Source organism: Salmo trutta, chromosome 15 (genome assembly GCF_901001165.1).
Source record: "Salmo trutta chromosome 15, fSalTru1.1, whole genome shotgun sequence".
Taxonomy (NCBI): domain Eukaryota; kingdom Metazoa; phylum Chordata; class Actinopteri; order Salmoniformes; family Salmonidae; genus Salmo; species Salmo trutta.
Genome location: NC_042971.1, coordinates 51443912 through 51469093, shown reverse-complemented (window position 1 = coordinate 51469093; position 25182 = coordinate 51443912). Strand labels below are relative to the sequence as shown.

Here is a 25182-nt window from a genome sequence, read left to right as displayed (position 1 = left end):
ACCCCAGTGTATCTGACTAACTAGTTAGCTTAAACATAGTTGCTGATATTGCTGAGGCATACAGAACTATTAGTAATAACGTAATGTAGTTACGGCTCAGATCCATCACTATTTCTGCTTGCTAACATAGCTAAGCCTTAGTTAGCTAGCTGTCAAATCAAAGAGACCTGCATTTAGCAAGTGGGAGAGACTAATCGCTGAAACTCTTTTAGGGTGTTGTTCAAAGCAAAGCTGTTTCATCGTGCATTGAATAACCGTGGGCAAAATCTCTGCAGTTGTGCGCTGTCAGAATTGTTGCTGACATCCACTCAAGCCAAGGTGCACGGTCATTCGGCGCTGCAGGTGAATTGAGTACGGGGATGGGACTTCGGGGGCCCCTGGTGCTGCCCAGCGAGTCCCAGACACAAGCTACTGATCAGATGACTGCTCCGGTACGTCGATAAACAATGACAACACATTTAACCAGACACAAATGTGCTGGTTCCTTCCGAATTGTTACCGTAAATGGGTCTAAGTCTCCGGTCGTTAGGGTCTTGCACATGGCCTCTCGCCGCCATGTTGGAGGTTACCAGTATATGTTTGAGCATGCGCGGTAGCATCAAACCGGCAGGAATTAAAAGGGGCAGTAGTATTTTTTTGTTCACCTTTATTTAAACAGGTAGGCTGTCAGGCTCTCATTTACAACTGCGACCTGGCCAAGATAAAGCAAATCAGTGCGACACAAACAACAACACAGAGTTACACATGGAATAAACAAACATACAGTCAATAATACAATAGAAGAAGTCTATATACAGTGTGTGCAAATGAGGTAGGATAAGGGAGGTAAGGCAATAAATAGGCCATAGTGGCGAAATAATTACAATATATCAATTAAACACTGGAGTGATAGATGTGCAGAAGATGAGTGAGCTAGTAGAGATACTGGGGTGCAAAGGAGCAAAATAAATAACAGTATGGGGATGAGGTAGTTGGATGGGCTATTTACAGATGGGCTATGTACAGGTGCAGTGATCTGTGAGCTGCTCTGACAGCTGGTGCTTAAAGTTAGTGAGGGAGATGTGAGTCTCCAGCTTCAATGATTTTGCAGTTTGTTCCAGTCATTGGCAGCAGAGAACTGGAAGGAAAGGCAGCCAAAGAGGAATTGGCTTTGGGGGTGACCAGTGAAATATACCTGCTGGAGGGTGTGCTATGGGTGGGTGCTGCTATGGTGACCAGTGAGCTGAGATAAGACGGGGCTTTACCTAGCAACGACTTATAGATGACCTGGAGCCAGTGGGTTTGGTGATGAATATGAAGCGAGGGCCATTTCAGTAGGATTTATCTGAATTTCATCTACTCAATACAGCAAATGCCAAATAAATATTAAAATACAGTCTCAGTATGTCAACTGCAGTGGTATAAAGTACTTAAGTAAAAATACTTTCAAATACTACTTAAGTAGTTTTTTGTGGTATCTGTACTTTACTTTACTATTTATATTTTTGACAACTTTTACTTCAGTACATTCCTAAAGAAAATAATGTACTTTTTACTCCATACATTTTCCCTGACACCCAAAACTACTCATTACATTTTGAATGCTTAGTAGGACAGGGAAATTGTCAAATTCCCACAGTTATCAAGAGAACATCCCTGGTCATCTCTACTGCCTCTGTTCTGGCAAACTCACTAAACACAAATACTTAATTTGTAAAAGATATTTGAGTGTTGGAGTGTGTCCCTGGCTGTCCGTACATTTTTTTTAAATAAACGTGAAAATTGTACAGTCTATTTTGATTAATATATGCAATTTGAAATTATTTATACTTTTACTTTTGATACTTAAGTATATTTAAGCAATTACATTTACTTTTGATACTTAAGTATATTTAAAAACAAATACCCAAGTAAAAGCCGACAAAGTAAAAATCTGCCGTTCAGCCCGGAGCAAGGCAGTTAACCAACAACTGCTCCCCGAGCGCCGATGACGTGGTTTACAATGATGATTTGAGGGGTTGGGTTAAATGTGGAAGACACATTTCAGTTGGATGCGTTCAGTTGTACAACTGTATCCCCCGTTTCCAACTGCCATTTACCCATACTGATATTTCATTATTTGAAAAGACTGTAGTTTCTTACATGCAGTTCACAATGACACAAGACTGTTGTACTTAGCTGTGCCACTAGTGGTCCCTCTTGGTCTGTCAAACTCTGGTCAAACTCTGACCTTTAAAAAATATTGTTCAGCTCTAATTTTCTCATTTTAATTTAAAATGTCTCCATTAAAATTGAATTGATCATAATATAATAATTCACTATGTATAGGAGTGATATACCGATCTGCGTATCAGGATGATGTCTTAACTAAACAACTGCAGATCCCTTGAAATGGTCCCCACTCCAGTCCTTCCCCAGATAATGTACTGTACTTTCTTCACCTCTACATGGCCCTACAAATATATGGTCTACTGAAACTAGACCTTCTATAAATCTTCTTCTGTCTACCTCTGGAGAGGTGAGCGTTGACTGAGACATCAAACCAACTCTAGGTGAGAATCACAAAGTGAATGGACAAGAGAGTAAATGAAGAAAGAGACACAAGGCTTTCCTTTCCTTTGTCATTTATTGATGGTTGGAACCCAGAGATGTTGGAAAACAGGAAGACACTGAACCATTTCTCAGAAAGGAAGGAAATACAGCACTATTATCCAGTTCTTGACTTGGGCAGAAGATAACCAGAGCTGAGTACCGGCACCTCAAATTTTCTATTGCTTGAGCTCCTGCACCTTTTATAGAATATTATCTCAAAACTATTGTGAAGCTCCTGCACCTACAGTTGAAGTCGGAAGTTTACATACACTTAGGTTGGAGTTATTAAAACTCGTTTTTCAACCACTCCACAAATTTCTTGTTAACAAACTATAGTTTTGGCAAGTCAGTTAGGACATCTACTTTGTGCATGACACAGGTAATTTTTCCAACAGTTGTTTACAAACAGATTATTTCACTTATAATTCACTGTGTCACAATTCCAGACGGTCAGAAGTTTACATACACTAAGTTGACTGTGCCTTTAAACAGCTTGGAAAATTCCAGAAAATGATGTCATGGCTTTAGAAGCTACTGATAGGCTAATTGACATATTTTGAGTCAATTTGAGGTGTACCTGTGGATGTATTTCAAGGCCTACCTTCAAACTCAGTGCCTCTTTGCTTGACATCATGGGAAAATGAAAAGAAATCAGCCAAGACCACAGAAAAATCAAAATCTGGTTCATCCTTGGGAGCAATTTCCAAACGGCTGAAGGTACCACTTTCATCTGTACAAACAATAGTACGCAAGTATAAACACACTGGGACCACGCAGCCATCATACCGCTCAGGAAGGAGACGCGTTCTGTCTCCTAGAGATGAACCTACTTTGTTGTGAAAAGTGCAAATCAATCCCAGAACAACAGCAAAGGACCTTGTGAAGATGCTGGAGGAAACGGGTACAAAAGTATCTATATCCACAGTAAAACGAGTCCTATATCTACATAACCTAAAAGGCCACGCAGCAAGGAAGAAGCCACTGATCCAATACCGCCATAAAAAAAGCCAGACTACGGTTTGCAACTGCACATGGGGACAAAGATCGTACTCTGGTCTGATGATACAAAAATGATACAAAAATAGAACTGTTTGGCCATAATGACCATCATTATGTTTGGAGGAAAAAGGGGGAGGCTTGCAAGCTGAAGAACACCAACCCAACCGTGAAGCAAGGGGGTGGCAGCATCATGTTGTGGTAGTGCTTTGCTGCAGGAAGGACTCGTGCACTTCACATAATAGATGGCATCATGAGGAAGGAAAATTATGTGGATATTTTGAAGCAACATCTCAAGACATCAGTCAGGAAGTTAAAGCTTGGTCACAAATGGGTCTTCCAAATGGACAGTGACCCCAAGCATACTTCCAAAGGTGTGGAAAAATGGCTTAAGGACAACAAAGTCAAGGTTTTGGAGTGGCCATCACAAAGCCCTGACCTAAATCCTATAGAACATTTGTGGGCAGAACTGAAAAAGCGTGTGCAAGCAAGGAGGCCTACAAACCTGACTCGGTTACTTCAGATCTGTCAGGAGGAATGGGCCAAAATTCACCCAACTTATTGTGGGAAGCTTGTGGAAGGCTACCCGAAACGTTTGACCCAAGTTCAACAATTTTAAAGGCAATGCTACCAAATACTAATTGAGTGTATGTAAACTTCTGACCCACTGGGACTGTGATGAAATAAATAAAAGCTGAAATAAATCATTCTCTCTACTATTATTCTGACATTTCACATTCTTAAAATAAAGTGGTGATCCTAACTAACCTAAAACAGGGAATTTTTACTAGGATTAAATGTCAGGAATTGTGAAAAACTGAGTTTAAATGTATTTGGCTAAGGTGTATATAAACTTCCGACCTCAACTGTAAATATAAACAGTACCGGCACCCGAAATGAGTACTGGCATCTTTTTCAGTCCAAGTCAAGCACCGCTACCATCACATGAAATGCCCATGAAAAGCCCTCATGCAAATAAAGGGCATAATTTCAGCAAAATACATTGATACATTTTACATTGCATTATTCCAAAGTTCTAGGATATATCCATTGTATTGTAGTATTTTTTATTTATTTTTACAGTCACTTCCCAGGCTTGGCTCTATCTGGTATCTTACCCCCAGGTAAGGGCTGACATGCTGACCTGGGCAAACCATCTTGCTAGATATATAGCTAATTTAACTAGCCCACAGTGACGTATGGTGTTTGATTTTGCGCTCTTCCTCACAGGAGTATGATTTTTATAGACAGCTAACTAGCTAGCCTAATCCTGTGACCAGGCAAGAATAGCTAAGTACTTCCGAGTCACGGATTTTTGGAATCCTTCAGAATAAGAATTCCGTCCTGTATACGTTGTAAATTATTAATTATGGTGAAAGTGACGTAAAATGTGCACAATTATTGTTATCGTTTATAGTAGCATACAAAGATTAGTTACAATTATTTCAATAAGATATGCGATTGATATGTTTATTTTTTTAGGTCTGAATGGTCAACAATGTTTTTTGTATGTGTTCTCCTATCATTTATTGGACCGTACACAATTTTTTGTACATTGTGTCCAGTAAAAGGGGCCATTCTACTCAGGAGCACTTGTAGTTTCCAAATTCACAGAATTTACACCCAGACGAGCGTTGCTGCTCATTTTGTGGCCACTCTTTTTAAGGACCGATCAGCTTAAATCCAATTGTTTTTTCATACTGGACATACACAATTTTCTGTATGTTGCGTAAAGAAAATAGACAAATACATCATATCTTATAGAAATACATTTAATTACTTTTTGTATGATAACTAGTATAAACTATATTGATTGTGCACATTTTGCATAATTTTCAAAAGTATACAGGACTTGACTCTTATTCTGAAGGATTCAAAAAAATCTGTGACCCGGACGTACATAGTTATTCTTGCCAGCTTCACAGCGGTAGAACATAGAACAGCGGAATAATTAAGTTTGAGGAGTCAGGCAACAGCATCAGAGCAAGTCACTCCCTCCTCTTACCATCAGAGACCTGCTCAGGTTACTGTTTCTGGAACACATTTGTCTGAGTAATTCAGCAATGATGGCAATAGGTATTGATCCAGAAGTTGATGCTTTGTGTTTGCCTATTCTCCCTTTTTCTCTCCCTCTCCCCCTTTTGCTCTCTGACCCTGTAGTTGAGGATATGTCAGAGGAGGATTTGCAGGAGAAAGCACTGAGCTCAGCCAGGCTCTCTCTGAGTGGGAAGACAGAGTTGGAGAGAGTAGCCGTCTTACATCAGCACATCGGCAGCAGAACCATGGGAGACATGGTCATCGAGACCTTCACACCCAACCCTGGTAAGAATCAGAGTATATAGCTATATGGATGACATATTTAATGAATATGATGCTGTACACAAACCAATGCATTATTATTTGTTGGTGTGTAATAATACTAATACATGTGGTGTGTGTATAGGGAGATGGGATGTGTTAAAACATATTCTGAGATTTCAGAATGACTGACTAAAGAAAATACAGCTGTGGTTATCAGTCTGTCAGACTTTATAGGAATAGAAACTACTAGAAACCTAAATGTCTCCCCTGTAGATAAAGAAGAGGGTGAGCAGAAGGGGGCAGAGGGAGAAGAGGGTGGAGGAGCCAAACCCCTAGAGGATCAACCAGACGGAGGGGTCCTACTGAGGGCCCTACAGAGGTCTGTGCCGAGGGCACAGAGGTGGCTCCAGACTCGCCCTCCAAGCAGCTTCCAGACCAGATCTCCTTCTTCAGTGGAAACCCCTCAGTGGAGATAGTCCACGGCATCATGCACCTCTACAAGACCAAGTGAGTCTCTGTTGCTATACACAACACTGAGTATGTTTACATGCAGACTAATAATTCGATATTAAACTAATTATGGCAGAAGGCCGAGTATGGCTTTAGACATGTAAACACTTTACTCTGCTTTTCTTAATCTGCATAAAGTCAAAATCTAAGAAAGCATACGCTGTTTAAAACACTGGTTTTCTGAGCAATCTTTCTTATTATTAGGATGTAAACACAGGTTGAAATATCAAAATGAACTATGAACCAACTATATTAATTTGGGGACAGGTCGAAACACAAGAAAACATTCATGGCCATTTAGCTAGCTAGCTTGCTGTTGCTAGCTAATTTGTCCTGGGATATAAACATTGGGTTGTTATTTTACCTGGAATGCTCAAGGTCCTTTTTTCTGGATCTTTGTAGAATTTTGACCCATTTTGAGTCACACAAAATCATGTGTTCTCTACTCAAACAATTAATCCACAGATAAAAGGGGAAATCTAGTTAGTTTCTAGTAATCTCTCCTCCTTCTGTCTTCTGTGGATTTTATATGGCAGTTGGCAACTAACTTTAAGGTGTATTACCACCACCAAGTGGACTAGAGTGTGAACATCAGTTCATTTTTCAATCACCAATATGCGTATATGCTCCTAAAAGACTGAGGAGATGGGAGAGGCGGGACTTGCAGCACGTCATGCGTCAAGTAGAACTAAGTTCTATTTTAGCGCCTGGCTACGCAGACACTCGTTGACGCGCGCTAGCAGTTTGGAGGAAATTATTGAATAACATGTATGTGTACACAACGCAAGTGGTGTGGTCAGCATGTTACTGTGAGAGAAAAGGGGAACAGAGTGTCTGGCCAAGGTGTGTTGAGTAAGGTGAACAGAAGGTCACTTGTAAACATCATGGAGACCTGGTAGAGAAGAACTGCTACCAGAGCGCTCTACCGCGAAGACAACATTCTAGTCGTCCGTTTTGAGTAAATATTAGACGGCAAGGCTCTTGATCCAGGAGGGGATTCTCTGCTGTTATCAAGAGAAGCTTAATTTGGCAAGAAGCTAACCAGCTAGATAACTACTAAATTGGCAAACCAAATGTACAATTGCAGAGCATTTAGCACATTTTAAATAGTTAACTTAATAGTTACAATATTTAGTTTAGTTGTGAATTCCATACTGTAACTATGGTTGAAAAACCATCTGGCTATTTCCAAATATCCCCCGGTATACATTATATCACCCAAGCCTACCATGCAGTAGACATTCTGTACTATATCCTGAGCGACTACAATATACCAAAGATATTGTTTATTGAAAAGATTTCTCACTGGCAATATGAAACAATTTGGTTTCTCCTGACTGTCCCGTCGCAGCAAGATGACATCACTCACATCACAGTTTAGTAGCCAGGTGAGATGAGTAAGATCATACGAGACTCCACCTCTAACCAGTACATGGTGCTGATCAAGTTTAGTAGCCATGTGAGATAAAGTAAGATCATACGAGACTCCACCTCTAACCAGTACATGGTGCTGATCAAGTTTAGTAGCCAGGTGAGATGAGTAAGATCATACGAGACTCCACCTCTAACCAGTACATGGTGCTGATCAAGTGTAGTAGCCAGGTGAGATAAAGTAAGATCACAGAACACTGCTGTTGTTGTATCTTAAAGTCTGCTTAGAAACTGTTTTTAGAATTATTCACATTATTACTCTGTCTCTCTCTGTCTCCCCCTTTCATTCTCCAGGCTGATGCAGATAGTTTCTACACAGCGTGTAATGGCCCTACGTTCAACTCCATAGAGGATGCAGTCTGTCAGCTGGTCTATGTAGAGAGAGCTGAGGTCATCAAGTCTGAGCAGGTACAGTATGTACACCAGTACCTCTAATGACTGTCTGAGCAGTGCACTTGAGGACATAGATTTTAATCATTTCTCTCTGTCTCTGTCTCTCACCCTCCCACCCCCCAGGGCGCCGGTCTTCCAGTGATGGAGCTGACAGAGCTCCCTAAGTGTACTGTGTGTCTGGAGAGGATGGATGAGTCAGTGAATGTGGTTCTCACCACACTCTGTAACCACAGCTTCCACAGCCTGTGTCTGCAACGCTGGGAGGATGTCTCGTGAGTACATACCAGCACACACACGACTCACAGCATGACCCTGAGTTCCTTTCTCTGTCTATCATGTGCTGCAGTTTTAGTCCTTTTATGAGCAATATGGCATTGTGTTTTAGCATGGGGACAATAGAAGTGGTAGCTACTGTGCATTTGGTGTTTTTATGTGTGTAAAGGTGTTGACTGGGTTGTATTGACTGTTGTGTTCCAGGTGTCCTGTGTGTCGGTATTGTCAGACCCCAGAGCCTGTAGAGGAGAACAAGTGCTTTGAATGTGGAGTTCAGGAGGTAATGTCACAGTTGACTTGGACTGGTGTAAGGCGGAATCAGATGCAGGAGACAGGTGCTGGAGTTGAGTGTCCTTTTAATAATTTGACACACAAAAAACAAAACCCCGAGGCACAGGGCGCTACAGACAGACTGCCTGGGAAAAACGCATTCCCGATATGGCGAACAAACTATAAATATTAGCGGCACAAAAAGGCACGGGGCGCAGCCCGGTAAATTCTCTCCTCCTTAAACTGTCAGATAACAACCCGTAATAAAAACACGGACCACCGCCCTGAGTGGACAATCAACAATCCCGCACAAAATCCCAACTGAAAACACACCTTAAATAAATCCCCACTAATGACAACACAAAACAGGTGCGGAACAGACAGACAAAACTAAACGACAGAAACAACGATCGATGGCAGCTAATAGGCCGGCGACGACGACCGCCGAGCGCCGCCCGACCGAGGAGGGGCGCCACTTTCGTTGGATCCTGTGACAGTACCCCTCCCCTGACGCGCGGCTGGAGCCGCGCGCCGACGCCGGCCTCGGGGACGGCCCGGAGGGCGAGGCGCCGGCCGATCCAGTCGGCGACGGTGGAAGTCCAGCAGCATAGAGGGGTCCAGAACATCCGCCGCCGGAACCCAGCACCTCTCCTCCGGACCGTACCCCTCCCAGTCCACGAGGTACTGCAGGCCCCCTACCCGACGTCGGGAGTCCAGGATGGCTCGGACTGTGTACGCCGGGCTCCCCCCGATGTCCAGGGGGGGCGGGGGGGCCTCCAGCACCTCACTGTCCTGCAGCGGACCAGCTACCACCGGCCTGAGGAGAGACACATGAAACGAGGGGTTAATACGGTAATACGAAGGAAGTTGTAACCTGTAACACACCTCGTTTATCCTCCTCAGGACTTTAAACGGCCCCACAAACCGCGGACCCAGCTTCCGGCAGGGCAGGCGTAGAGGCAGGTTCCGGGTCGAGAGCCAGACTCTATCCCCCGGGTTAAACACGGGGGCGTCACTGCGGTGGCGGTCAGCGCTCTCCTTGTGCCGTTCGCTCGCCCTCCTTAAACATTCCTGGACCGCGTTCCAGGTCTCCTGAGAGCGCTTGACCCATGCCTCCACCGCAGGAGCCTCCGTCTGGCTCTGTTGCCATGGCACCAGGACCGGCTGATACCCCAGCACCACCTGGAAGGGTGACAGATTAGTGGAGGAGTGGCGCTGAGAGTTCTGGGCCATCTCGGCCCATGGCACGAACTGCGCCCACTCCCCTGGCCGGTCCTGGCAATACGACCGCAGGAACCTGCCCACATCCTGGTTAATGCGCTCTACCTGCCCATTACTCTCGGGGTGGAACCCCGAGGTCAGGCTGATCGAGACCCCAGCCTCTCCATAAACGATTTCCACACCCTGGACGTAAACTGGGGACCCCGATCAGATACGATGTCCTCGGGCACCCCATAGTGCCGGAAGACGTGAGTGAACAGGGCCTCCGCGGTTTGCAGGGCCGTAGGAAGACCAGGCAAAGGGAGCAGACGGCAGGACTTAGAGAACCTGTCCACAACGACCAGGATCGCCGTGTTCCCCTGAGACGGCGGGAGATCCGTAAGGAAATCCACCGAGAGGTGAGTCCAGGGCCGCTGTGGAACAGGGAGGGGCTGTAATTTCCCTCGAGGTAGGTGCCTAGGAGCCTTACACTGTGCGCATACTGAACAGGACGAGACATAACGCCGGACATCCTCAGCCAAGGTGATCCACCAGTACCTCCCCTTCAGGCCCCGCACTGTCCATTCCACCCCAGGATGACCCGAGGAGGGTAGAGTATGGGACCATCGGATCAGGCGATCGCGAACATCAAGCGGAACGTATTTCAGGCCCACGGGACACTGCGGCGGAGTAGGTTCTGACCGACCCGCCCGCTCGATGTCCGCATCCACCTCCCATACCACCGGTGCCACCAGACAGGAGGCGGGAAGTATGGGAGTAGGATCGATGGTCCGCTCCTCGGTGTCGTAGAGACGTGACAGTGCGTCAGCCTTCCGGTTCCGGGAACCTGGAATGTACGAGAGAGTGAAGTTAAACCTCGTAAAAAACATGGCCCACCTCGCCTGACGGGGATTAAGCCTCCTCGCTGCCCGAATATACTTCAGGTTACGGTGGTCGGTCCAGATGAGAAAAGGGTGACGTGCCCCCTCAAGCCAATGTCTCCACACCGTCAAAGCCCTGACCACGGCTAACAGCTCCCGGTCCCCCACATCATAATTGCGCTCCGCCGGGCTCAGCTTCTTAGAAAAGAACGCTCATGGGCGGAGCTTCGGAGGAACGCCCGAGCGCTGCGATAGCACAGCTCCTACCCCAGCCTCGGACGCGTCCACCTCCACTATGAATGGCAAAGTGGGGTCCGGATGCGCCAGGACAGGTGCATTGGTAAACAGAACCTTCAGACGATGGAAGGCTCTGTCCGCCTCTGCTGACCATCGTAGCCGCACCGGCCCCCCCTTCATCAGTGAGGTAATGGGAGCTGCCACCTGGCCAAAACCCCGGATAAACCTCCGATAATAATTAGCGAACCCCAAGAACCGCTGCACCTCCTTCACAGTAGCTGGGGTTGGCCAATTACGCACAGCCGTCACGCGGTCACACTCCACCTCCACCCCCGAGGTGGAAATGCGATATCCTAGAAATGAGACGGCTCTTTTGAAGAACTCACATTTCTCAGCCTTGACGTATAAGTTATGCTCCAGCAGCCGCCCAAGCACTTTACGCACCAGGGACACATGCTCGGCGCGTGTGGCGGAGCAGATCAGGATGTCATCGATGTACACCACCACACCCTGCCCGAGCATGTCCCTAAGGACCTCGTCCACAAAGGATTGGAAGACGGCGGGAGCATTCTTTAACCCATACGGCATGACGAGGTACTCATAATGGCCAGATGTGGTACTAAATGCGGTTTTCCACTCGTCTCCATCTCGGATACGCACCAAGTTATACGCACTCCTGAGATCCAATTTCGTGAAGAAGCGCGCCCCGTGAAATGACTCCACTGCCGTAACAATGAGAGGTAGCGGGTAACTGAAACCCACTGTGATAGCATTTAGACCTCTATAGTCAATGCACGGGCGAAGACCTCCCTCCTTCTTCTTCACAAAAAAGAAGCTCGAGGAGACGGGGGATTTAGAGGGCCGAATGTATCCCTGTCTCAAGGACTCAGTGACGTATGTATCCATAGCCACTGTCTCCTCCTGAGACAAAGGATACACGTGACTCCTAGGAAGAACCGCGTCAGCCTGGAGGTTTATCGCACAATCCCCTCGTCGATGGGGTGGTAATAGAGTCGCCTTCGTCTTACTGAAAGCGATAGCCAAATCGGCATACTCTGAGGGAATGTGCACGGTGGAGACTTGGTCTGGACTCTCCACCGTAGTCGCACCGATGGAAACTCCTATGCACCTACCTGAGCACTCCCCCGACCACCCCGTTAGAGCCCTCTGCCCCCACGAAATCTGGGGGTTGTGTGTGGCTAGCCAGGGGATTCCCAGTACCACTGGGAACGCTGGGGAGTCAATGATGAACAGGCTGATACGCTCCACATGACCCCCCCACGTCTGCATAACCAGTGGCACTGTGATCTCCCCTACTTGGCCTGACCCTAGCGGTCGACTATCTAGGGCGTGCACGGGGAAGGGGTGGTCCAGCTGAACCAGGGGAATCCCTAACCTCTTCGCTAACCCATGGTCCATAAAACTCCCAGCTGCACCTGAATCGACTAGCGCCTTATACTGGAAGTGAGGGGAAAAATTAGGAAAACAAACGGAGGTGTACAAGTGGTCGACAGGGGGCTCTGGGTGTGGCTGGTGCGGACTCACCTGGGGGGCCGAAGCAGTGCTCTGCCTGCCCTCCGAACTCCCGGAGGGACCTCTCCAGCACCGGTCCACAGTGTGTCCTCTGTGTCCACATCGGGTGCAAGAGAGACCCCTCCCTCCGGTCCTCCTCGGTGCAGCCCCCCCTATCTCCATGGGCTGTGGAGCGGGAGGACTGGTAGGCGGAACGAACAGGCCCCGACTGGAACGTCCCCGGGCAGCCAGCAAGGTTGTCCAATCTAATGGACAAATCCACCAGTTGGTCCAGAGTGGAGGTGTTGTCCCTACATGCCAGCTCCCGGCGGACGTCCTCGCGAAGGCTGCACCTATAGTGGTCTATCAGGGCCCGCTTGTTCCACCCCGATCCAGCGGCGAGAGTCCGGAATTCCAATGCGAAATCCTGAGCGGTCCTCGTCTCCTGTCTCAAATGGAATAGTAGCTCACCCGCCGCCCTGCCCTCCGGGGGATGATCGAAAACCGCCCGGAAGCGGCGGGTGAACTCCGGGTAGTCACCCCGGGCCGAGTCTGGACTATCCCAGACCGCATTGGCCCATTCCAGGGCTCGACCCGTGAGACACGAGACGAGGACGCTCACCCTCTCTTCGTCGGAGGGAGGGGGGCGGACGGTCGCCAGGTACAGTTCCAGTTGGAGCAAGAACCACTTGCACCCAGCGGCCGTCCCATCGAACTCCCTGGGCGGTGAAATCCGGATCCCGCCGGCACCCGCTTCAGTGGGTGTGGGTAGGGGCGCAGGGTGAGGGACCGGAGCTGGTCTGGCTGGGGAGGCCCCTCTCTCCCAGCTCTCCAACCGGGCCAACACCTGATCCATGGCCGAGCCTAGGCGGTGGAGGAAGCCGGCATGTTGGGAGACCTGCTCAGCCATGGATGGCGCTTCTGCTCCTGCTGACTCCATAGGTTGTGGGTGCGGGATTCTGTCACAGTTGACTTGGACTGGTGTAAGGCGGAATCAGATGCAGGAGACAGGTGCTGGAGTTGAGTGTCCTTTTAATAATTTGACACACAAAAAACAAAACCCCGAGGCACAGGGCGCTACAGACAGACTGCCTGGGAAAAACGCATTCCCGATATGGCAAACAAACTATAAATATTAGCGGCACAAAAAGGCACGGGGCACAGCCCGGTAAATTCACTCCTCCTTAAACTGTCAGATAACAACCCGTAATAAAAACACGGACCACCGTCCTGAGTGGACAATCAACAATCCCGCACAAAATCCCAACTGAAAACACACCTTAAATAAATCCCCACTAATGACAACACAAAACAGGTGCGGAACAGACAGACAAAACTAAACGACAGAAACAACGATCGATGGCAGCTAATAGGCCGGCGACGACGACCGCCGAGCGCCGCCCGACCGAGGAGGGGCGCCACTTTCGTTGGATCCTGTGACAGGTAAACATTATTTACACACTATAATCAACACTACACACATTTGCATACGTCTACAGGTACTCTTGTTGTTTACAGTTGCTAATGTTTTCCCTCCTACGCCCCTCCCCCTGGGTAATGTTTTCCCTCCTACGCCCCTCCCCCTGGGTAATGTTTTCCCTCCTACGCCCCTCCCCCTGGGTAAGGTTTTCCCTCCTACGCCCCTCCCCCTGGGTAATGTTTTCCCTCCTACGCCCCTCCCCCTGGGTAATGTTTTCCCTCCTTATGCCCCTCCCCCTCCAGAACCTTTGGATCTGTCTGATCTGTGGTCATATCGTCTGCGGCCGCTATGTCAATCGCCATGCCTACAAACACTTTGAGGAGACGCAACACACGTACGCCATGCAGCTCACTAACCACCGTGTCTGGGACTATGCTGGAGGTACAGGATACTGTGGAGGGCTAGAGGCAAGAATACCGACTTCTGTCTCTATACAGTGAGGGAAAAAAGTATGTGATCCCCTGCTGATTTTGTATGTTTGCCCACCGACAAAGAAATGATCAAACTATAATTTTAATGGTAGGTTTATTTGAACAGTGAGAGACAGAATAACAACAAAAAAATCCAGAAAAACGCATTTGTCAAAAATGTTATAAATTGATTTGCATTTTAATGAGGGAAATAAGTATTTGACCCCTCTGCAAAACATGACAGTACTTGGTGGCAAAACCCTTGTTGGCAATCACAGAGGTCAGACGTATCTTGTAGTTGGCCACCAGGTTTGCACACATCTCAGGAGGGATTTTGTCCCACTCCTCTTTGCAGATCTTCTCCAAGTCATTAAAGTTTCGAGGCTGACGTTTGGCAACTCGAACCTTCAGCTCCCTCCACAGATTTTCTATGGGATTAAGGTCTGGAGACTTGCTAGGCCACTCCAGGACCTTAATATGCTTCTTCTTGAGCCATTCCTTTGTTGCCTTGTCCGTGTGTTTTGGGTCATTGTCATGCTGGAATACCCATCGACGACCCATTTTCAATGCCCTGGCTGGGGGAAGGAGGTTCTCACCCAAGATTTGACGGTACATGGCCCCGTCCATCATTCCTTTGATGCAGTGAAGTTGTCCTGTCCCCTTAGCAGAAAAACACCCCCAAAGCATAATGCTTCCACCTCCATGTTTGACGGTGGGGATGGTGTTCTTGGGGTCATAGGCAGCATTCCTCCTCCTCCAAACACGGCGAGTTGAGTTGATGCCAAAGAGCTCCATTTTGGTCTCATCTGACCACAACACTTTCACCCAGTTGTCCTCTGAATCATTCAGATGTTCATTGGCAAACTTCAGACAGACATGTATATGTGCTTTCTTGAGCAGGGGGACCTTGCGGGCGCTGCAGGATTTCAGTCCTTCACGACGTAGTGTGTTACCAATTGTTTTCTTGGTGACTATGGTCCCAGCTGCCTTGAGATCATTGACAAGATCCTCCCGTGTAGTTCTGGGCTGATTCCTCACCGTTCTCATGATCAATGTAACTCCATGAGGTGAGATCTTGCATGGAGCCCCAGGCCGAAGGAGATTGACAGTTCTTTTGTGTTTCTTCCATTTGCAAATAATCGCACCAACTGTTGTCACCTTCTCACCAAGCTGCTTGGCGATGGTCTTGTAGCCCATTCCAGTCTTGTGTAGGTCTACAATCTTGTCCCTGACATCCTTGGAGAGCTCTTTGGTCTTGGCCATGGTGGAGAGTTTGGAATCTGATTGCTTCTGTGGACAGGTGTCTTTTATACAGGTAACAAACTGAGATTAGGAGCACTCCCTTTAAGAGTGTGCGCCTAATCTCAGCTCGTTACCTGTATAGACACCTGGGAGCCAGAAATCTTTCTGATTGAGAGGTGGTCAAATACTTATTTCCCTCATTAAAATGCAAATCAATTTATAACATTTTTGACATTCGTTTTTCTGGATTTTTTGTTGTTGTTATTCTGTCTCTCACTGTTCAAATAAACCTACCATTTAAATTATAGACTGATAATTTCTTTGTCAGTGGGCAAATGTACAAAATCAGCAGGGGATCAAATACTTTTTTCCCTCACTGTATATATATATATATATATATACATATATATATATATATTTATTTATTTATTTATTTATTTATTTATTTATTTATACTGCTCCAAAAAATAAAGGGAACACTAAAATAACACATCCTAGATCTGAATGAATGAAATAATGTTATTAAATACTTTTTTCTTTACATAGTTGAATGTGCTGACAACAAAATCACACAAAAATAATCAATGGAAATCCAATTTATCAACCCACGGAGGTCTGGATTTGGAGTCACACTCAAAATTAAAGTGGAAAACCACACTACAGGCTGATCCAACTTTGATGTAATGTCCTTAAAACAAGTCAAAATGAGGCTCAGTAGTGTGTGTGGCCTCCACGTGCCTGTATGACAACGCCTGGGCATGCTCCTGATGAGGTGGCGGATGGTCTCCTGAGGGATCTCCTCCCAGACCTGGACTAAAGCATCCGCCAACTCCTGGACAGTCTGTGGTGCAACGTGGCGTTGGTGGATGGAGCGAGACATGATGTCCCAGATGTGCTTAATTGGATTCAGGTCTGGGGAACGGGCGGGCCAGTCCATAGCATCAATGCCTTCCTCTTGCAGGAACTGCTGACACACTCCAGCCACATGAGGTCTAGCATTGTCTTGCATTAGGAGGAACCCAGGGCCAACCGCACCAGCATATGGTCTCACAAGGGTTCTGAGGATCTCATCTCGGTACCTAATGGCAGTCAGGCTACCTCTGGCGAGCACAAGGAGGGCTGTGCGGCCCCCCAAAGAAATGCCACCCCACACCATGACTGACCCACCGCCAAACCGGTCATGCTGGAGGATGTTGCAGGCAGCAGAACGTTCTCCACGGCGTCTCCAGACTCTGTCACGTCTGTCACATGTGCACAGTGTGAACCTGCTTTGATCTGTGAAGAGCACAGGGCGCCAGTGGCGAATTTGCCAATATTGGTGTTCTCTGGCAAATGCCAAACGTCCTGCACGGTGTTGGGCTGTAAGCACAACCCCCACCTGTGGACGTCGGGCCCTCATACCACCCTCATGGAGTCTGTTTCTGACCATTTGAGCAGACACATGCACATTTGTGGCCTGCTGGAGGTCATTTTGCAGGGCTCTGGCAGTGCTCCTCCTGCTCCTCCTTGCACAAAGGCGGAGGTAGCGGTCCTGCTGCTGGGTTGTTGCCCTCCTACGGCCTCCTCCACGTCTCCTGATGTACTGGGCCTGTCTCCTGGTAGCGCCTCCGTGCTCTGGACACTACGCTGACAGACACAGCAAACCTTCTTGCCACAGCTCGCATTGATGTGCCATCCTGGATGAGCTGCACTACCTGAGCCACTTGTATGGGTTGTAGACTCCGTCTCATGCTACCACTAGAGTGAAAGCACCGCCAGCATTCAAAAGCGACCAAAATATCAGCCAGGAAGCATAGGAACTGAGAAGTGGTCTGTGGTCCCCACCTGCAGAACCACTCCTTTATTGGGGGTGTCTTGCTAATTGCCTATAATTTCCACCTGTTGTCTATTCCATTTGCACAACAGCATGTGAAATTTATTGTCAATCAGTGTTGCTTCCTAAGTGGACAGTTTGATTTCACAGAAGTGTGATTGACTTGGAGTTACATTGTGTTGTTTAAGTGTTCCCTTTATTTTTTTGAGCAGTGTATATCTGTATATCAACTACAATGTATATAAAACGGGGATGTGACAAATATATAATTACATTTTAGTCATTTAGCAGATGCTCTTATCCAATGTGACAGGGCACATCGACATATATTTCCCCTAGTCTGCTCTTGGATTCGAACCAGCGACTTTTCCGTTACTGGCCCAACGATCTTAACCGCTAGGACACCTGCCGCTCAATGTGCAATTGTTCTTAACATTTAAAGTGCCCTTTTTTTCAAACATTTTAATGATAAGAAAAAAATTATAAAATGACGTGAATTCACAATTCAGATATGATCCTGCGTATGACCGCTATGGGGGCCAATGCAGTTCAATCTACCTGGCTACCAGACAGCGCTCAACTTCCTGCTGTCCCCTACCCCTTTTTCGACATGGCATCTTGTAGTCTGGTTCTAGATATGCCATCAGGGCAGTGAAGCCAACATCCTCTACCATTTGCCAATGGCTGCATATCAACTGCAATCATTTCTGTAATCAGCGCTGTGATTTTCTCACTCCGTCCCTTATCTGCTGCCAGCAACTGGTTGGGTCACAGTGACTCCCTTTCAGATGGTTCAGCATTGAACCTGTACTGTCACAGTGACTCCCTTTCAGATGGTTAAGCATTGAACCTGTACTGTCACAGTGACTCTCTTTCAGATAGTTAAGCATTGAACCTGTACTGTCACAGTGACTCTCTTTCAGATGGTTAAGCATTGAACCTGTACTGTCACAGTGACTCTCTTTCAGATGGTTAAGCATTGAACCTGTACTGTCACAGTGACTCTCTTTCAGATGGTTAAGCATTGAACCTGTACTGTCACAGTGACTCCCTTTCAGATGGTTAAGCATTGAACCTGTACTGTCACAGTGACTCTCTTTCAGATGGTTAAGCATTGAACCTGTACTGTCACAGTGACTCTCTTTCAGATGGTTAAGCATTGAACCTGTACTGTCACAGTGACTCTCTTTCAGATGGTTAAGCATTGAACCTGTACTGTCACAGTGACTCTCTTTCAGATGGTTAAGCATTGAACCTGTACTGTCACAGTGACTCCCTTTCAGATGGTTAAGCATTGAACCTGTACTGTCACAGTGACTCCCTTTCAGATGGTTCAGCATTGAACCTGTACTGTCACAGTGACTCCCTTTCAGATGGTTCAGCATTGAACCTGTACTGTCACAGTGACTCCCTTTCAGATGGTTAAGCATTGAACCTGTACTGTCACAGTGACTCCCTTTCAGATGGTTAAGCATTGAACCTGTACTGTCACAGTGACTCCCTTTCAGATGGTTAAGCATTGAACCTGTACTGTCACAGTGACTCAATTCCACCTTGCAAAGTTTGTATTTAATTGTAACTTAGAATAACATCCTCTAATGCACCTGGCTTAAGCTACATGAAGCTTTCTTAAATCACAGTTATATCGGCAGACATAGGAAATGGCTACAGATAACGGAAAGCAAGCCCCCGTCTTGAGTCAATACTGCCATCTATTGGTAAACATAAATATACCAGGTTACTACAACCACCTTCTCATGTGACTTTCTCAGTATTGCCATACAGGACTTCGCTGCTGTCCCTTCCTTGTCTTACTCTCTTACATTTTTTGGAACTATTAACGACGATGCCGACGTGCGGAGCGATTTATTTCCGTGGTAAATCATTTGAAAGATGCATATCTCCTAACGTTACAGTATTGTTGCATTAGGTATCTGTTTAATAGAGTTCCCTTTATGATGGGGATGATCAAGACCTGTTAGTGGTCGTTTTGTGATAACTGCACTGTGATTTTCATTTTGGGAAAAATAAAATAAAAGTTTTTTAGTTTAGGGATTTTATCTAAATGTTAACGATCCCAATGTCGTTTAAACGTTCTCACCACTAATATAAAACCCTGTGTGTAGCACTGCAACAGTGCTTCACTGATGTGTGTGTGTGTGTGTGTGTGTGTGTGTGTGTGTGTGTGTGTGTGTGTGTGTGTGTGTGTGTGCAGATAACTATGTTCACAGGCTGGTGGCCAGTAAGACTGATGGGAAGATGGTTCAGTACGGGTGTGAAGGAGAAACCTGTCAAGAGGAGAAGATAGACACTCTGTGTGTGTGTTTGACTCCCTGTTTTTCATTCTAAAAGTGTGATACCTATTAGTTAACATGGCAAACAGCTGTTACAGCAGATATCGCTCCCAGAATGATGTAACCTCTTCCTGCAGTACTCTCACCTGTTAACGAGTCAGCTGGAGTCCCAGCGTATTTACTGGGAGAATAAGATTGTTCACCTGGAGAAGGACACAGCAGAGGAGGTCGGATAAGAATCATTACTGCATGTCTGAAATCATATCTCTATCTATCCATTCAGCTAAATACCCGATTCAGTGTTTGTGTGTGTGTGTGTTTCAGATCAACAACATGAAGGCCAAGTTTAAGGAGACCATAGATCGATGTTATAACCTGGAACGTCGGCTGGAAGAGCTGGCCAAGGACAAACAGAGCATGGACAGGAAGTAGGTGGATCCTCTCACACTGCAGGCAGCTGTCAATCATCCTGACACAGTAAAATATTACAATCTAACTGTGGCCATAGTCATGTTGTACGTAGGTTTTCATTTTCTCTCTCTCTCTAACCTAGTGGGGAGAGACGTTGTTATCTGACTGTGGCCATAGTCATGTTGTACTGTAGGTTTTCATTTTCTCTCTCTAAACTAGTGGGGAGAGACGTTGTTATCTGCTATTGAAAATATGTGTGTCTTGGTAGCACCATCTTTGTCTCCCCCCCTTATCCAGGTGTGGTCAGTTGTCGACCCATGTGATGAAGCTTGGTCAGGAGCTGAAAGAGGAACAGGAAATGAACCGCTGTCTGAGAGCCAATCAGGTTCAGCTACAGGCCCAGCTGGCTGAAGATGAGCACAAGGCTAGAGAGACTGGTGAGTCTAGGGGAGGGAGAGACTAGAACCTAATTCTGGGGGAGGGAGAGACTAGAACCTAATACTGGGGGAGGGAGAGACTAGAACCTGAGTCTGGGGGAGGGAGAGACTAGAACCTAATTCTGGGGGAGGGAGAGACTAGAACCCTCCATTGTGGATGTAGTCTCTATCTGGGAGTTAAATGGATGACAACATTTCATCTCATCTCTTTGATGCCTTTAACCTCTATTTCCCTCCTCCAGGCGAGCGCAAGGACGGGGTGATAGCAGAGCTCCAGGAGCAGCTGAGAGATGTCATGTTTTACCTGGAGACTCAGCAGCAGATAGGTCTGCCTCCAGAGACCAGGACTGAGATACAGGAAGGACACATCAACATAGGCGCAGCAGCCACTCCTGCCCCAGGACCCTCCACTGCCATAGGCCGAGGCCGCAGGGGCGGTCCGAAAGGGGGAAGTAGAGAAGACACAACCAGGAAGTGGAAAGAGGAAGAGATGTTGGTCTTCACTAATTACCACAGCCACAAAGTCATAAACCCTGCCTATTTCTACAATTTCTCTTCTTAAAATGTGATTTTTAAACCTAGCCTTAACCACACTGCTAACCTTATTCCTAACCTTAAATGAAGACCAAAAAGCACATTTTTTGTTTTCATAAATGTTCTATGATATAGCCTATTTTGACTTTGAGGCTGTGGTAAAACCAAAGATGTCAGATGCCTGAAATGACCCACCAAAATTACATTATTAAAGTGTGTGAGCGTGCGTGCGTGTTTGCAAAAGGACTTTGGCTCCTTAGACAGTACTCTAAGAGGATGGGATCAGAAGTTGGGTGTATATCTCTGCTTCAAGGTGCCCACTTTGCTCTTCTCCCTCCATCCTTCTATAAAAAATGCAGTGTTTTATTTTTCACCTTGTTTTCTTCCTGAAAGGAGGAGAGATTCATGTGAATAAGGAAGTGAGAAGTGGATGAATACCTCATGTTTGAATGTGCTGGCTTTTCTAAATGTCCAGTCACTTTTTGTAGGTATGTGTGTTGTTATAAATGGGTTTAGAAAGTCTGCTTCTGAGGTTCACTACCAGCTGTTTGGCAGCGTTTGTCATCTATATTTTATATAACATCTGATTACAATCTGTTCTCAGGAAACGGCATGACTCAGTTCTAGCGTGAGAATGTATTTTTTTTCATTTAGATAATTTAATATGTGACAAAACAAACTGAACATCACTTTATCTGAGAGATTAAGTCAAGTGCTGAAATATTTAATTTCTCAATTTAGAAATGACCTGTCAGAGCTGTAGACTTAACAGACGGCCACAGGTATATGTGGCTGATGCTTTGGAATTCCTACACTGATCTGAGATGTGCACCTGACATCAAGGGTCGCTCTATTGCCTGGACCAAGTCATCTGAGCAGTCATGCAAGTTAAGCCTAAAGTTCCACGTTGGACAGGTGATTTTTAACAAAAAGTAAAAAAATAAATTTAAAAAACTGCAAAGAATTCCAGTAGCTTAAGCTGATCTTTCTGGTTCCTCCCCATTATTTAAATGAAAGACGTATAGCAGTCGGGCAAGTTGAGCCTGTTCTACTAATAACAACCAAAATACAAAGAATTCCAGTAGTGATCTTTCTGGTTCCTCCCCTATGTGTAGGTGAAAGACAATATATGGCACTTCTGTGTGTAAATAGCTCATTTACATTTTCAGGCAAGTGATTGGGCAAGTGCCTTTCAGACTTTAATGTCAATCCCTGTAATACAATACTCTACAAATACAATATCATACAACAGTTTGACTCCTGTTTCCCTGCATTTACCTGTGTGTATCCGTATTGCCTATACACTGCAGTACTGACCAGATCCTGGTAAGCTGTGTACATGCGTGTGTTTGTGTTGAAAGGCTACCGGTATTTTCTGCTCAGTCCCAGCTTTCCACTATAATATAGCATCAATATTGTCATAGCATGGTATTGTATCTAGGTCAACACAAATGTTGGAATAGTACACAACAGCAGCAGAATCCCACCTTTAGCCTAATGTGAACATGTCTTATTTCATGTTACCTTCCTGAATGTCAACTTCCAGCAGTTCACTGTGTTTTTTGTATACATGTTAAAGCGCTCAATAAATGATGTTACCATTTGTACTCGGGGTGATGGTGTTGTTTTAAAAGTTCCTGTATGAAGGTTCATGATAGTCAAAATGAAGACTTCCTAGAAAAGGCCTATTTTTAAATAATAATTGATTTACCACCCACACCGGCTGCCCAGTCATTTCTGTGTGATGTCTGTGTAAAGGGAAGTTAAAGATGGTAAACTATGCTATAAGTCACTTTAAAGAGAGTAAACTATAAGCTGTGAGTCATAGAGAGAGTTAGGGATGGGGTATTTTTCTCCCCGCTCCGAGGGGGGGATTTTTTGTGGCGCCCTGCTGACGAGTATTTCTCTCATTCAGCAGTCATAAAGGCCTGGAGCACTAATTTAATGTCATTTTTATAACATTTTTTATATTATTTTTTAGCAGCACCCCTAAATCCCCTGTCTATGAGCTGGATTCAATCCGTAGCTCCGAAGATCAGCGTTGTAGGCCGGTGGAAATTTAAAGGTCATTTTTGATTGAGCCGGAAATGCAGCGTTTACCGTGAATGCAGTCTCTGAAAAAAGTATGGTTGCTGAGGGTGAGCGAACTATAATACAGAAGCTGTGGCTCTTTCATTGTTGATGGACACATATAAACAAGGTGTGGTAAACTTTATAGGAAGATATTTCAATATCATAATTCATGTCGGCCGATTCAGATTTCAGAAAGGTAGACTTAACATTAATTTAAGTCAATAAAATATGTACTTAAGCATATGGGCATGACGCCTCAGATTAGTCCTGTATAAAAAAAATAATATATATATATATATATATATATATATATATATATATATATATATATATACAGTGAATTCGGAAAGTATTCAGACCCCTTGACATTTTCCACATTTTGATATGTTACAGGCGTATTGTAAAATGTATTACATTTAAAAAAATCTTCATCAATCTACACACAATACCACATAATGGCAAAGTGAAAACAGGTTTTTGGAAATGTTAGCAAATTTATATAACAAAAAACAAATGGAAATAGCTTATTTACATAAGTATTCAGACCCTTTGCTATGAGACTCGAGTTTCTACAACTCGATTGGAGTCCACCTGTGGTAAATTCAATAGATTGGACATGATTTGGAAAGGGACAGTGCATGTCAGAGCAAAAATCAAGCCACGAGGTCGAAGGAATTGTCCGTAGCACTCCGAGACAGGATTGTGTTGAGGCTCAGATCTGTACCAAAACATTTCTGCAGCATTGAAGGTCCCCAAGAACACAGTGGCCTCCATCATTCTTAAATGGAAGAAGTTTAGAACCACCAAGACTCTTCCTAGAGCTGGCCGCCCGGCCAAACTGAGCAATCGAGGGAGAAGTCACTCTGACAGAGTTCCTCTGTGGTGACGGGAGAACCTTCCAGAAAGTCAACCATCTCTGCAGCACTCCACCAATCAGGCCTTTATGGTAGAGTGGCCAGACGGAAGCCACTCCTCAGTAAAAGGCATATGACAGCCCGCTTGGAGTTTGCCAAAAGGCAGCTAAAGGACTCTCAGACCATGAGAAACAAGATTCTCTGGTCTGATGAAACCAAGATTGAACTCTTTGGCCTGAATGCCAAGTGCCAGGTCTGGAGGAAACCTGGCACCATCCCTGCGGAGAAGCATGGTGTTGGCAGCATCATGCTGTGGGGATGTTTTTCAGTGGCAGGGACTAGAAGAGTAGTCAGAATTGAGGGAAAGATAAACGGAGAAAAGTACAGAGAGATCCTTGATGAAAACCTTCCCCAGAGCGCTCACGACCTCAGACTGGGGTGACGGTTCACATTCCAACAGGACAACACCCCTAAGCACACAGCCAAGACAACACAGGAGTGGCTTCGGGACAAGTCTCTAAATGTCCTTGAATGGCCCAACCAGAGCCCGGACTTGAACCCGATCAAACATGTCTGGAGAGAGGTGAAAATAGCTGTGCAGCGACGCTCCCCCTCCAACCTGACAGATCTTGAAAGGATAACAATAAGAATGGGAGAGACTCCCCAAATACAGGTGTGCCAAGCTTGTAGCGTCAGACCCAAGAAGACTCAAGGCTGCAATTGTTGCCGAAGGTGCTTCAACAAATTACTGAGTAAAGGGTCTGAATACTTATGTAAATTATATATTTCAGTTATATTTTTTTTATAAATGTGCAAAAAATTCTAAAATACTTTTTTGCTTTGTCATTATGGGGTATTGTGTGTAGATTGATGGAAAAAACGATTTAATATATTTTAGAATAAGGCTGTAACGTACATTTTTGGGGAAAAAGTCAAGGGGTCTGAATACTTTCCATATATATATATTTTCCTGTAATACTACTAGCCACCTAACAATTTTATGAAATTGGCTTTAGCTAGCCCAGATAGGTTCCCAATCTCCCAGCCTCATAATCTTAT

The 25182-nt window shown here is 45.6% G+C and overlaps 1 protein-coding gene and 1 pseudogene across 3 annotated transcripts in view; one reads left to right on the top strand and one right to left on the bottom strand.

Annotated features, from left to right (window-relative positions):
• The window catches only part of LOC115149286 (N-alpha-acetyltransferase 25, NatB auxiliary subunit), a 39774-nt gene extending 39196 nt beyond the window's left edge, over positions 1-578 (bottom strand). For all 3 annotated transcript variants that reach the window (XM_029692009.1, XM_029692010.1, XM_029692011.1), the window contains exon 1: positions 500-578. In XM_029692009.1, the coding sequence (XP_029547869.1) occupies positions 500-557 (58 nt within the window). In that variant the 5' untranslated portion in view covers positions 558-578. The remainder of the gene's footprint in view (positions 1-499) is intronic.
• Positions 579-5494: 4916 nt separating this feature from the next.
• On the top strand, positions 5495-22803 carry LOC115148332 (BRCA1-associated protein-like; annotated as a pseudogene).
• The last annotated feature ends 2379 nt before the right edge of the window (positions 22804-25182 follow it).